This window comes from Zonotrichia albicollis, chromosome 7 (assembly GCF_047830755.1).
Source record: "Zonotrichia albicollis isolate bZonAlb1 chromosome 7, bZonAlb1.hap1, whole genome shotgun sequence".
Classification (NCBI taxonomy): domain Eukaryota; kingdom Metazoa; phylum Chordata; class Aves; order Passeriformes; family Passerellidae; genus Zonotrichia; species Zonotrichia albicollis.
The window spans coordinates 38,775,361-38,787,898 of NC_133825.1; the positions used below are offsets into that span (position 1 = coordinate 38,775,361).

General features: G+C 46.6%; 1 protein-coding gene across 5 annotated transcripts in view; it reads right to left on the reverse strand.

Moving 5' to 3' along the window:
- The window catches only part of SH3PXD2A (SH3 and PX domains 2A), a 235,349-nt gene that overhangs the window by 107,898 nt on the left and 114,913 nt on the right, over positions 1–12,538 (reverse strand). The window contains exon 1 of one of the 5 annotated variants that reach the window (XM_026799641.2): positions 4,606–4,726. The exons of the other annotated variants lie outside the window; for them this stretch is intronic. Within the exon in view, the coding sequence (XP_026655442.1) occupies positions 4,606–4,607 (2 nt within the window). The 5' untranslated portion in view covers positions 4,608–4,726. Of the gene's footprint in view, positions 1–4,605; positions 4,727–12,538 lie in introns of those variants that run through there. 5 annotated transcript variants of the gene reach the window in all.

A 12,538-nucleotide genomic window follows, 5' to 3' on the forward strand; every position in this document is an offset into this window, starting at 1 on the left:
GCTCTTGACACAAAAAGGGCTTTTGGCTAAGTTTTGTGTGAAAACCTGCCAGAAATCCCTGCCCTCTGGGGCAATGTTGAACACAGAGCATTTTGTGGACAGGGGATAGATGTGCCTGTTGATGTCTCTGGCTGCCCTCCAGCTGAGGAAGCCCCTCTCCTGGCTTGCTGGGAAGGGAAGGACACCGGGCAGGTAAAACCCTGCCTGCCCTGATGGGTTTGTTGTACCAGCTATTGCTGGTGAGAGATGTCAGTGGCCTCTCCCAGGTGAAGCTCTTTGTAAAAGAGATGCCAGCAATGGGAGGGACACACTAGACACCAACCCAATGTCACAGCAGTCTCAGTGTAGTCTGCAAAAATGAAGGACAGGACACACAGGAAGAGCTTGTGCAAGGCTGGGATAGGAAGCTTTCCCTCCCTACTGGTGAGTCCTTCTGCTGACATAAAGGGTCCAATTCATCCCCTGACACCTGGTCTCCTTGAACACAGCTTTTACTGACGTGATCTTCGTCCTGCTCTACTCATGAGTCCTCCCTGCAGTGGCAGTCACAGGATCTCTCTCCCCACCCTGCTCCTGCAGAACACGTCAGCCCACCCACACCTCAGGCTGCTGAGCTGGGCCCATGTGAGGCCCCCACTGCTGGATCTGCTGGGACACCAAGGAGTGATGTCACCACTGACCAGAACTGTTGGACTGAGGGGACAATAAAAAAAGGCAACAGAAGAGACAAGGTGTTCATCAAGAGTGGGGGGGCACAAGAGCAGCAGATGAGTCCCATCAGGTATCACAGCATTTATCTTCAAGCAATGTTAGAGTGTTAGTTCAATAAATGTTACAGACTTTAGATTCACGAGCCATTTTCAGCCAGCAAGGTTCAGAGGACCTATGGACAATCCACTGCACCCTAGGCCTGGTAAGCAGTGACATGCAGGCAGCAACAGCACTCCCTTGCCCAGGTGTTGGTAGTCTCACACTGAGGTTGCTCCTACATGCTTTACCTGTGGCACCCTGCCCTGCTTTTAGAGCTAAGGAGGCTTTTGGGAATGCATCCCTAGATCAGCGACACAGGAGAGTGAAAGGACTGCTCTGCCTTCAGCAGAAACTTCCAGGCCAGCATAATTTTCTTTCCAGCTCCCATCTAACCTGCTCCTCAGGCAGAGGGGCCGAAGGGACACGCACTGGGCTTACTCTCCCATCTCCTTCCACCTCACAGTGCACACATCAATGAGGATTGAACTGGGTTGAGACAAAATCTGAAAAGGGCTGGCCCTACATATTGGCCTCTGGTTTGTGGAGGAGAGCAGGTCCTGCCCAAAATGCTGCCACAAGCCAAAACCTGGCTGGTGTGCAGTGGCTGGAGCCCAGGCAGGACACAAAGCTGCTCTCTGTGGCACACACAGCCTGGCACTTCACTGGTGGGCACAAGTCAGCCTTCCCCACACAGTGCCTGGGCAGTGGGAGTTGCTCCATACAAGGACCAGCTTTCCCCACACAGTACCTGGGCAGTGGGAGCTGCTCCATGCAAGGACCAGCTTTCCCCACACAGTGCCTGGGCAGTGGGAGCTGCTGCATGCAGCCATGCTCCCAGGCAGCCTGGTGCTCCCTCTGATATGGTTTAGATGGCATTTCCTCAGCACTGCCAAGCCATGAACCCTGCTCTTTCTGGCACACAGGAGTACCTGCAGGCAGGGCTGTAGGGCTGTGTGCCGGGGTGAGGGAGGCTCCTGGGCTGGGGGTGAGCTGCAGGGTGGGGGGCTCAGGACACTGGGATGGGCTCCTCTCCAACTGCCCCCAGCAGGGCTGTTCTCCTGTGATAAGAACCATCCCTCAGCTCAGCTCTGCTGCAGGAAGTTTGTTCCTGTCACCCCATTTCCCACCTCCCTCCCCTCTCCCGGCAGGTTGGGGAGGTCGCAGCCCTGGAATGTGCAGAGGAAGAAGGGACACAGGAGCAGGCTGTCTCTGCCACCCTCTCCCCAGTTGGCCCCCAGTGCCTGTGGCAGGACCCTGCAGCAATGTGCTTACAGAGAGAGGAAAGCCTCAGAGCAGCTCTGGGGGTTTGGTTGCCTTCTGAGCACAGGCCTGCAGCAGGCTGTTTGTGGACAAACAAGTCATCCCCTTTATAAATCCTTTATTTATTCCATTCTGTTTCCTCACCCTTCTGCCAGAGAGTCTGTCCCTGGCACTGTGCTGGGCAGGACAAACAGCTGATTCAACATCCAGCAATAGACGGGAAGAGGTGGGAGCCCCAGAGCTGCCCGTGCTTGACACAGGACTCTGCTGGCAAAAATAACTTCCCTCCACTTTGGGAGCCCCTCTGCAAGCCCATGTCCCCACAAAGTGGATCCTCTGCATCCCCTGATGCTCACTCCTCTCCATGCTGAAGAGCAACAAATTAACATTTTCATCCTTTCTCATTTGGGTCACTGGGCTGAGTGAGAGGAGGCAGAATGTTTCTCAGCTCCCAGGTCAGCACTTTGCAATGCCTCTGTTTCTGTGAATGCTACACAGGCAAGTTCAACCCTTCCTCCAGGTCAAAGCAGCAGAACCCACCAGGTGCAGCAGCAGAAGCAGGATGCACAGTGGTGCAAAGCTGAGCAATGAACTGCCCCACCTCACACCTCCAAATAATGCCTAGGGATTGATGTATCCCCAGGGTAACTCAGGGATATCAACAGCATCATCACACGCGGTGTCTGCCCAGCAATGTTACACAACCCCTGGGAGGCTGCTCGCTGTGCCAAACACCATCTCTGCCCTTGCAGCAAGAACCAAGAGTTTGTTGCAGGATCTTCCCCAAGGGCTGGACTTTGCTGGCAGCCTGTGGGGAGGTGGCTCCCTGCCTCTCTGTCCCTCATTGCAGTTTAAGGGAGGTCCTTGCAGCAGAGTACAGGGAGATCTCCAGGATCACAGAGGAGCTGTAGGCATGGAGGGATGGATGCTCTTTGCCATCTGTCTGAAGGAGCAATGCAGCCTTGACTCTTAGGCAGAGTCTGCAGGTGATTCCTCCCTTACAGTGACCCAGGTGACTTTTGCCCTGCTGTGCATCCACTGATTCCTTAAAGTCTTGTCCTGAGCCCCACTGGCAATCAGAGCAGACCTTGCCACAGGCAGCAGCAGCAGCACAGAGGAAATACATGGGAAGGCCGGTCCTTTCTATTAGTGTTTCAGAAAGGGGAGAATTGCTGCAAGAATCCTGTACTGAATCCAAGAAATTGCAACTCTGCTTCTTATTTCTACCTCTGCAACCTTAGATCAAGTGGCATTTAGAAACCAAGAGAACAGGGCTGAAGGTGCTTGCAACCTGCAAAGCTCAACCAAGAAACTCATCTCCAAATGCTGGCAATGGCTGCCCCAGCTCTAATGATCCCCTTGGAGGCTCTTCTGCCTCTCAGCTAAGCACAGTAATACTGCCTTACATTTATTCAGACCATATGTAATACACACAAGAGCCCATAAAAGCTTAAACAGCACAATAAACATTTGGAAAAGCACAGTGACCAGATTTATGGGTTTGGATACCTGCCATCATGACCCACCAGAATCAGATCCTTAAGTTTTTGTGTAAGTCCAAGACATACATGCAACACAAACACAAATGTGCTGTTATCCTTGGAAAAAAAGATAAACAGCCCCCAAAGCCCATCCCCAGCACTGGAACATGACGGCCTTTCACTGCATCTGATTGGACTTTGTTTAAATCAAAGCCATAAAGAAGGTCTTGGCGAGGAGAAATAAATGTAGCACAACAAAACTTCACCCCAGAGCACACTGTAAAACTGACAAAGAGGGAAAGACAAAAAGATTTAGACACTTAATTTCCACTGAAGGGGAGATGAGTCCTGCTGTAGAAAAAGAGCTGTGCTTTGCCAAATTCCAAGATACTTTTGTACAAAGTTTCCTCCACAGGGATGATGTGATACCTCCTGTGCCACCTACCAGTTTGGAGGAAGGAGGTGATGGCTCAGCAGAACCGAAAACGTGTGAAATGATGACAGATCCCTGGGTGTGCAAAACATTTTCACCCGAGGAATTGCAAAAACCTTGAGTTTTGAGTAAAAATTACTTTGGGAGAGTGGGAGAGCAAAGCACCAGCAGGATGTAGAAGTTTCTCTATTTACCAAGCTTAAGAACAGATGAGAGTTTCAGTTTCTTGGCTTCTTGGGCATTTTATGGCACTGGGGTTTTTTACCACTTTTACATTTAATAACATCTATGGCTAAACACAGTATTTTGAGTACCTACACCCCCTTCCAGTTCACAGAGATATTTCACAAGCAGGATTCAGCACAGTCGTGAGCATCCAGTGCTCAAGGCAAAAACCAGGAGTCCTGGAGCCACGTTTTGTGCCCTCATCCAGGGCAGAACCCCATCCCCAGACTTAAAGCAAAAGAAAGAGATAAAAGAACAACACAAGATACTGCTTTTGAGAAACCTGCCTCATTTGTTATGATAAAGGAGAGCATTACAGATTTGCTGGCAATACATGGAAGGAGTTGCCCACCTCCCACGCATAATTTCCCCCAAAATGTTTTTACAAGTCTAAGATGAGTTGCTACATAAAGTTATACAAAAGAAAGACTAAAACTTGATGACAGATTTACTCACATAAGGCTCAGGACGTGATGATGCCCTCGCTGTTAAAGGAGCAGCTCAGAAGCACTGCTCTGCTTTGCTCACTGACTGCAGAAAAAGGCTGTTTGTGTTTGTCTGCTGCTCTGGGAGGTGGGCTGTGACTGAGAACAAAAGCCACATGCAAGGGCACATTCTCTCACCCACTGGCACGGGCACACTCGGGGACAGCTTTGCTTGGGACAGGGTCTGTCTGCAGCACCACTGCCATGGGGCAGCTGGGCACAAATGTGGGTTCTTCTTCCCCATCACAGCAACAGCCCACCCTGCTCCCGGTGCTGTCCTGCCATATAAAGAAGCATGGACTGGTTGTTGTTGCTTCTGCACAGGTACCTGCTGTTCATCTCAGGGGAGGGACTTCAGATCAGGCAATTCACCACAGTTTGGGGAAGAAGACAACAGGGTGAGGTCAATCTTGAGCTAAAGATCCCCCTTCACAGGCTGACAAGCAGGGGGTGAGTGTGTGGTTTTTTTAGAGCCCTTTAGACTACTCTTCAGGATGCCCTTGAATTCTCTGCTTCAACCACTTTGACCAGTGGTTGAAGCAGAGAATTCAAGGGCATCCTGAAGAGTAGTCCCCCTGAAACCTAGGGCAAACAAGTTCAATGTTTCTTTAACACATTTTCCTCAAATATAGAATTTTGCAAAAATTGCCATTGACGCTGACCCGTTCCAGTAGATCCTGAAGTAACATATCAGCAAGTCAAACTGCTGGCATGCTACGGGTGTTTGCAGAGGCAAATGGCAGAAAGTATGCCAAGAGTCTCAACATGAGGCTAAAATCCAGACCTTCTGGCTCCTGTTCTGTCCTTGGTGACCTTTCAAAACCACTTTCATACTTTTGCTTCCCTGGTTCTAAAATAAAACCTGTATTTCACAGTCTAGCTGAGAGGGTTCATGTTTGGGCCATACCTCGAGGTGTAGAGTGAGATAAGTCTATAGAAGGGCAATGCAGTACTATTGCCATTGCTGATACTGGATGACTTACATGATGCTTTCTTTTCAGTATTATTATTAGGAACAATCCCTGGGAAGATTTTAGTTTCACTAAAAAAAGAAATAAGATAGATTATAGACAGCTAGTGACAAAAATAATCTGTTCCCATGTGATTTGTGCTATTTAAAGGGATATAATACCTATTCTTGAAAAGACCAGTTTCAGAAGACAAACAACTGACATCTGTCAGCATAAAAAAATTTGGAAAAATAGACTTAATACCATTTTCCAGAAGCTTTAGCTGTGCCTGAGATGACCCACAGTACAGCAGCAAGCGGGTGGAAGCATGCCCTGTGCAACAGAGCCCAGCCATCTCTTCTATCAGAACACAAGCAGGGAGTAGTTTTTCTAGCCAATTTTTGGAGGAGGATCTTGGTTTCAAGCCAGGAGGTTGAAGGGTGAACAGAGCAGCACAGGGCTTGGTGCACAGGGAGAGTACTTTGAGCCACATTCCCACATTTCTGTTCACTGTCCCAGCTATGGTCAGGTGGGAAAAAAGCGATTCCGTCTGTTCAGCCTGAATTTCACTTCCACTTCTCTTCTGCTGAAGTATCTGGTGGTTGGACAGAAGCCACTGAGCTAACAACATCTGTGCCTCACAATGAACAACAGTTGGAGGCACCAAGAAACTGGCAGAGAGTGGGAATTGCCCCAGACAACATGGGATAAAGCAAGAAAGTCTTATTCCTCCTGCATTCCTTCTGCATCCTCCATGGCCATCTGCTGGGGAAAGCTGTCTGCTGGAACCCAGGGGTGCAACCATGGGCTGAGCTGAGCGTGGGGCTGAGCTGGAGAATGTGAGCAGACTGAGCAGGGGGACACAGCTGTGAGTACACGGATTTCCCAAATCACTTTTGGTTCAGTCACGTCCTGACACTTATGCAACTGCAGTGAAGCATTGATCTTGTCCTGGTCTACAACCTGGAAGTAATTTAGAGATGTCCACAAAGTGGAAAATCCCAAACCACAGACTCTAGAGTTGGTTTGTGTGGGGTTATATCTTTGTGTTTTGCTCTGGGACCAGCTAAAACTGCAGCAAAAACATTGGTAAAGACAGAAGGATACATTCAATTAGTGCTGGTGCTGCCCATACAGTTCCTGTCACTAACAATCACTGGGAAGTCAGTGAGAGATGTCTCAGACACAGCATTCAGAAGAAGATGCTCAGCACATCATCCACTGCTGTCTCATTTATTCCATACACTTAAAACAAAATGTTGGGGCAACTACAGAGAGAACAAGGCTGAACATAGAAAAGTAAACTTGCTTTTCTTTGTCTCTAATATTAATAGGCATATTATGTAATTTTCTTGGCTTACTGATCTAGCAACTCTAGTTACAAGACAAGATGGGATTTCCTTGAGGTCATTCCCCCAAACTGTGTGAGTTGTTATTTTCCTGGCTCACCCACAAACAGAATGGCTTGCTCTTCTGAAATACTAATGTCCAACTGTTGAAGGGTTTTGCCAATCAAAACATTGTGGCCTTACCCCGATTTAATAATCTAAGGCATCAATCTCCCCTTTAGTATTTGTTTGATGTGTCCTGCACCCTGCTGAAATATCCCCTCCAGACCTCCCTGAGCTCAGGCTCTGATTGAAGAGAGATGCCATGCATCAGGCCTGCAGCTTTCTCTCTGAAATGTTTAGCAGGGGATGGTGGTAAAATGTATTTATTTTCATGTATTGAGGAAAGACCATATATTCCAGTCTCTTTTTTTTCCATCACTCAGAGATGGGCCTGAGGCCAAAACGGTGCTGCTAAGCTTGTTTTCTATTTAAAACCTTCATTTTTATTAATAACCCTTTACAGCCTCCACACCAGCACGGCGGGAGTTGCATTTCCGTGTTATGTCATCGTGAACCGTTATGTATTTAATTCCTGTACCCACAAACCCATATGGACATCATTAAACACGCACCATACAGCATTAAAACCCTGTTCCATAAAGTGTGATTTAGTAAAAAAAAAAAGAGCTATGAAGTGGGGATTTCTCTCTTTTTTTTTTTCCTAAGGTCATGGGAAAATGGAGAAGTAGGGGAGAGAGAAAGGGTTCAGCAGTGCTGCAGGTTAGCTCACAGCTCTCCACGCCTGCAGACTGAAAATCCAGCCTGCTTCATCCACCACAGAAGATTAATTACCCAGGAACTCCAGGCTGGTGATGATGAATTTCTGTTTGGCAGACCACAGAGACAACTTCTACAAAAATTACAGGTTACAAAACAGCAAAAATCCTTGGTGATTTTATTTCTTCCAAGTTAGTTTTCCATGACTTCTCCCTAAGAGATGCCTTTAGCAAGAGGAAAGAGCAGGTATTCCCACATTGCTGAGGGTCAGTCATCAGGGCCACTAACACGTATGAGGGTGGCACAGGGTTTGCTCCCAGTTTCTGTTACAGCCTCAGGCTGTACTGTATGTACATCTAACCCAGCAATGAGGCAAATTGTGTACCTTCTGTCATCCCTCTGTTATCTCATATGTGGTACTGGGGATGAAAAGATATGGGGAAGGGAGAAAGGGATAGGAGAAATACATCAGAGAGCAAATAAAACCAATGAACAGAACACCAGTGGGACAAATAGAAGTAAATGTTGCAATGCTGGGGGAAACAGCACAGAACATATTGAGAAAGAAGAAAACAATATCCAAGGCATGTGAGGGTAAGGAAAAAAAAAAAAAAACCAAAGCAAAACAGAGATAGCTAAAAATGACAAAAGAAAAGATATGCCAGCATGAGGCAGAGAAGCTGATGCAGTCAGAGATAAAGCAGCCAGGTAAGAAAGCAAAAAGAAAGCAATAGATAAGAACAAACCACAATGTAAAAATGCCATGTAAAAGATTTAGGTACATATGGAGAATAGGAGACAATAAGCAAATTGCCTACAACACACACTAGACACCTTCCAATGACCTAGTCCATTATACTGGAATGAGACCTGCCAAGCCCTGTTTGATGGATGAATTCCCTCTGCTCACAGAGCAAGTGCTGGCTGAAGTGAACAGACCCCAGTGGAAATGGTATCTGACAGGATGTTTCAGCAAGAACAGCCAAACAAAGGTGCTCCACACAGCCTTGTGCTTATGGCTTTCTCTCAGAGAGGCTGCTTTCCCTTATGGAGCCTGCATTGATGCTTCACTGATTTTACAGCTATAGAATTAAAAGGCCCCCTCAAGGATACAGATGAAGATACACATCTAATTGCTTTCATGCCCTTTTTAGTTGGGTTTTGGAATTTTTGAAATGAAAAAGTTGTAAAAACAAATGCATGAAACCAGCATCCAGGGCACACACAAATTATTTGCTATATCAAACCTCTAAATGATCAGGCCAATTAAGCCTTTCTCCTGTTTTGTGATATGTGTGTTTAAAAGTCTCCACAAGTAGATGTTACCTACCCTCTTCCCTTGAAAGCTGGTGACTTTTCCAGTTAAAATTGTTGTATTGGCCCCAAAGCCTGTGTGCACATACTCCATACCTGCCCATCTCCAGGCAAGAAAGAAGAATTAACACATGATTTGTAGAGGGGGCTACTGACGAATGAACCTCCTTTGTATCCCAACCCTCTCCAGAATTTTTATTCCCATCAAACAAACATACACATGCATACACACACAAATAACTCTGGGAGCACATTTGCTCCTGTTGAAGTCAATACAGTTACTCACTGTGTAGGAAACTACCCACATGCATTAATGTCTGGGGGAGGAGGAGGAGGAGGCTGCTCTGGGGATGAGGATGACAGCAAGTTTAATGTTATCTAGCTGCATTACTCTCGAGGTGAAATGTTTCTGACATGTGTCTCTGTTGGGCCGTGTCCTACTTCAGTCAAAACCAGGAATTTGCTTTGATGTTTTGAAAATAAAGCCTTAAAAGAAGAAACAGACGTGACTGGCAAAACTTTTTCAGGAAACCTGCAAAGGACCACTAGAGCTGTAAGCTGTTAAATGAGTTTATTTTGTCTGTTTTGGGTAAGTCCTCTTTTAAACTGATTATCACATATTCTAATCACACGGTTCTGTGGTGTGTGAGTATATCTGAGCTGAATGAATCTGAAGTGGAGATAAGACTGGAGACTTTCTGAGCATATATTCGGATAGACAAAATCATGTCAGAAAGCAAGGTTTGTTTGTTAAAGCCCAAAAATCTCTGTTTGCTGATATTAATTCAATCTTCTCTCAAACACTGCTTATCCTGCCAGAGATCAGGATGCATTTGCAATAAACCAGGGCTCAGTAGTTTATATGCCTGTCCACAAAAACACTAAATATAAACTACTTGTCAGGAATCTGCAAGGACAAAATTATCTGATTTATGAGGATGCTGAATGATTAAGCCAAGACTGTATTAAAAAAAAAAAAGCCTTAAGAGAAAGCAGGCAAAAAAGGGAAGAAAAACGAGTACTAATTATATAAATCACTGGAGACCAGCCTTCCATAAGAAGAGGGGGGGAAAGGGACTGCTCCTATGATGCCATTTCATCCCTTGCCTAACAATCCAAAAGCACATAACTTTCAAAGAACTGCGTTTTTTCACAGGCTGGAAGCACCACAAAGCATCCTTCATCAGCCTGGCCTTTTGGCTGTCCTCCTTCTCCAAATGCAAATTCTACATCTGGAAAAAGCAGTAATCCTCTCTCCTGCCTGAAAGCCTCCTTTTATCTCCATTCTCCTCAGAACTCCTACTTCTTGCAACTCCTCACTCTGACATACGACTTTATTGAAGGGATTCAAGGCTTTCTGCTCATCTGCTGAATGTCTGCCTCTCATTAAAGCCCAGGCTCACCTTTGGGGCTCTCTCACTGCCAGCACAGGTCATCCTGTCCTCCCTTGCCAAGCATCTGTAACACAACCCCCTCCTGAACACCCAGAGGAGCAGAGGACGCTAACAATGAGCATTAACAAAGCTTATTTATCAGGGCTGGCAAGAAAAGCCTCTCATTAGCTGGGATGGTCTGTGCAGCTTGGGCTGCTCCTCCCCCAAGGGATGACACTGCTGCATCAGGAGCATCGCTGACACCCAAGTGCCCGTCCCACAGAGCCTGGCTTTGTGCAGTGAGACAAACAACAAGAGAGCTTTCCACTGACCTCTGCTGCAAGAGTTTACAGCTGTGGGCAGCATCCCAGCAGCAGCCTGGCCCTTGGCTTCACTGCTAGGTATGTGTGGAGGTGAAGGAACCAAGCCAGATCCACCCTGCAAGGTGCCTCAGCATCCAGGTCAGCTGCAGGGACTGCAGAGGTCATGTGCAGCTGAAGAACCTTGTCACTGGGACTACACAAAGTGCTCAGTTCTCTTACTCATGTGCCACCCAAATTTAGGAGTTGTGTTGCTAAAATATCCCATCTTGTAGGAAGAAATGTAGAACACTGGCAAGGTGTACCAGTTCCCCCTACAAGAGTAAAAGCTGCCCCAGTTACTACTCATTTTGCATTTGCCCTTACTTTCAGGGGTTGATGACAGCCTTACACCCCACTCTCTGCTCCTGTGTTCTGAGCAGCTGAACTTATTCTTCTCACTTGGGGTGAAAATTCACAGCACCACTGCCAGTATCACACTGCTGGAGCTGGGCTTTTTCACAGCAAAACCTTTCCTACTCCTCCTTTACCTCCCAAATATTCCCAATGCCCCAGCCCAGGGTTGCACCAGGGCTTACACTTTGATGCGTTCATGAGTTGTTTTTCTGCTTGCCAGAGGCTGGCACAGGAGAAAGGGATCATGCACGTGGCTGATGCTGTCCCAGAGCTGCCTGCTGGAATTGTGTAGGCAGCACCAGACACACCTCAGGACTGCCAGAGGCAGATCGAGTCCCAGCCCAGAGGCCTGGGCAGCACTGCAGAAGGGTCACCTGCAACGTTGCCTGCCAGATGTCTCTGTGCATGTTTGTTCACTCCACAGCCATCCTGCTCCTCAGTAGGGCCAATGAAAACTATTTGATTTCAGGGATTTGGGACCACATTTCAACAGGGACTTAGAGGCTCATTTTTGGTTCAATGTTCTCATGTAAAGAAAACTCCTCTTTTAGTCAGATTTAGAGGATAATTGACATCTCCACAAAATAGTGTGTTTTGAAATTTTAGCATCCTCAAGAACTATGCAGCTTCCTTAGAAAGAAAGGATGATGTTGGTGAGTATTGTTGGTAAGGATTTCCTTCTAATCCTTAGGAAAAGAACCGGCAATTTGTCCAATGGGGAGCAGCAGAGACAGCAGCACTGCTAATTCACTAGTGCACCAGGAGAGCTTCAAGCCTTTGATGAACACTGTCTCTGGCATGAGTCACTCACACCTCAGTCCTGGCATGTTTGGATGGGAAAGGAAAAGGTTTATCTTTTAGATATGGTGCCCCAGCTGTTCTAATCGTTCAGTTGTTGCCATGGTTGGTTTCTCATAACGCAAAATATACTTTTTTTGGTCCCCACCATTCAACATTTTATTCTTCTTTTATATTTTCAAGTACTAGCTATCTCAGGTTACTGGTGATTTTTTTGTGGTGGTTCCCAAACGAGCCTGAACTGCCCTGATTTTTCAAACCCACAAGACTGTAATTGAAAGCAAATGTAATCAGACATACACAATGTTCTGAGGCTCACCACAGTGCACTGCAGTCAGCATTACTGCAGTGGCTGTTAAAACTCCTTGGAGCTGGCAAGAAATACAGCTTGCAAGAATCCAGCAAATAACCAGCATTTATTAGATTATACTAAAGTATTGCAAAGCCACAGTCAATCCTCTCTTCACTAAATATCTAAGGTCTGTTTAAATGAACATCTTCCTGAGCTTAGGCCAATTGTTTTAAGAGATGAACAAGGAAACAAGGAAAGAATTCTACTTCTAACACAGCAAATTCTGCAGTCCTTACATCACTGTCGATCTTATATTGTCCATTACTGTCAGCAGGGTCATTCCAATCAAACTC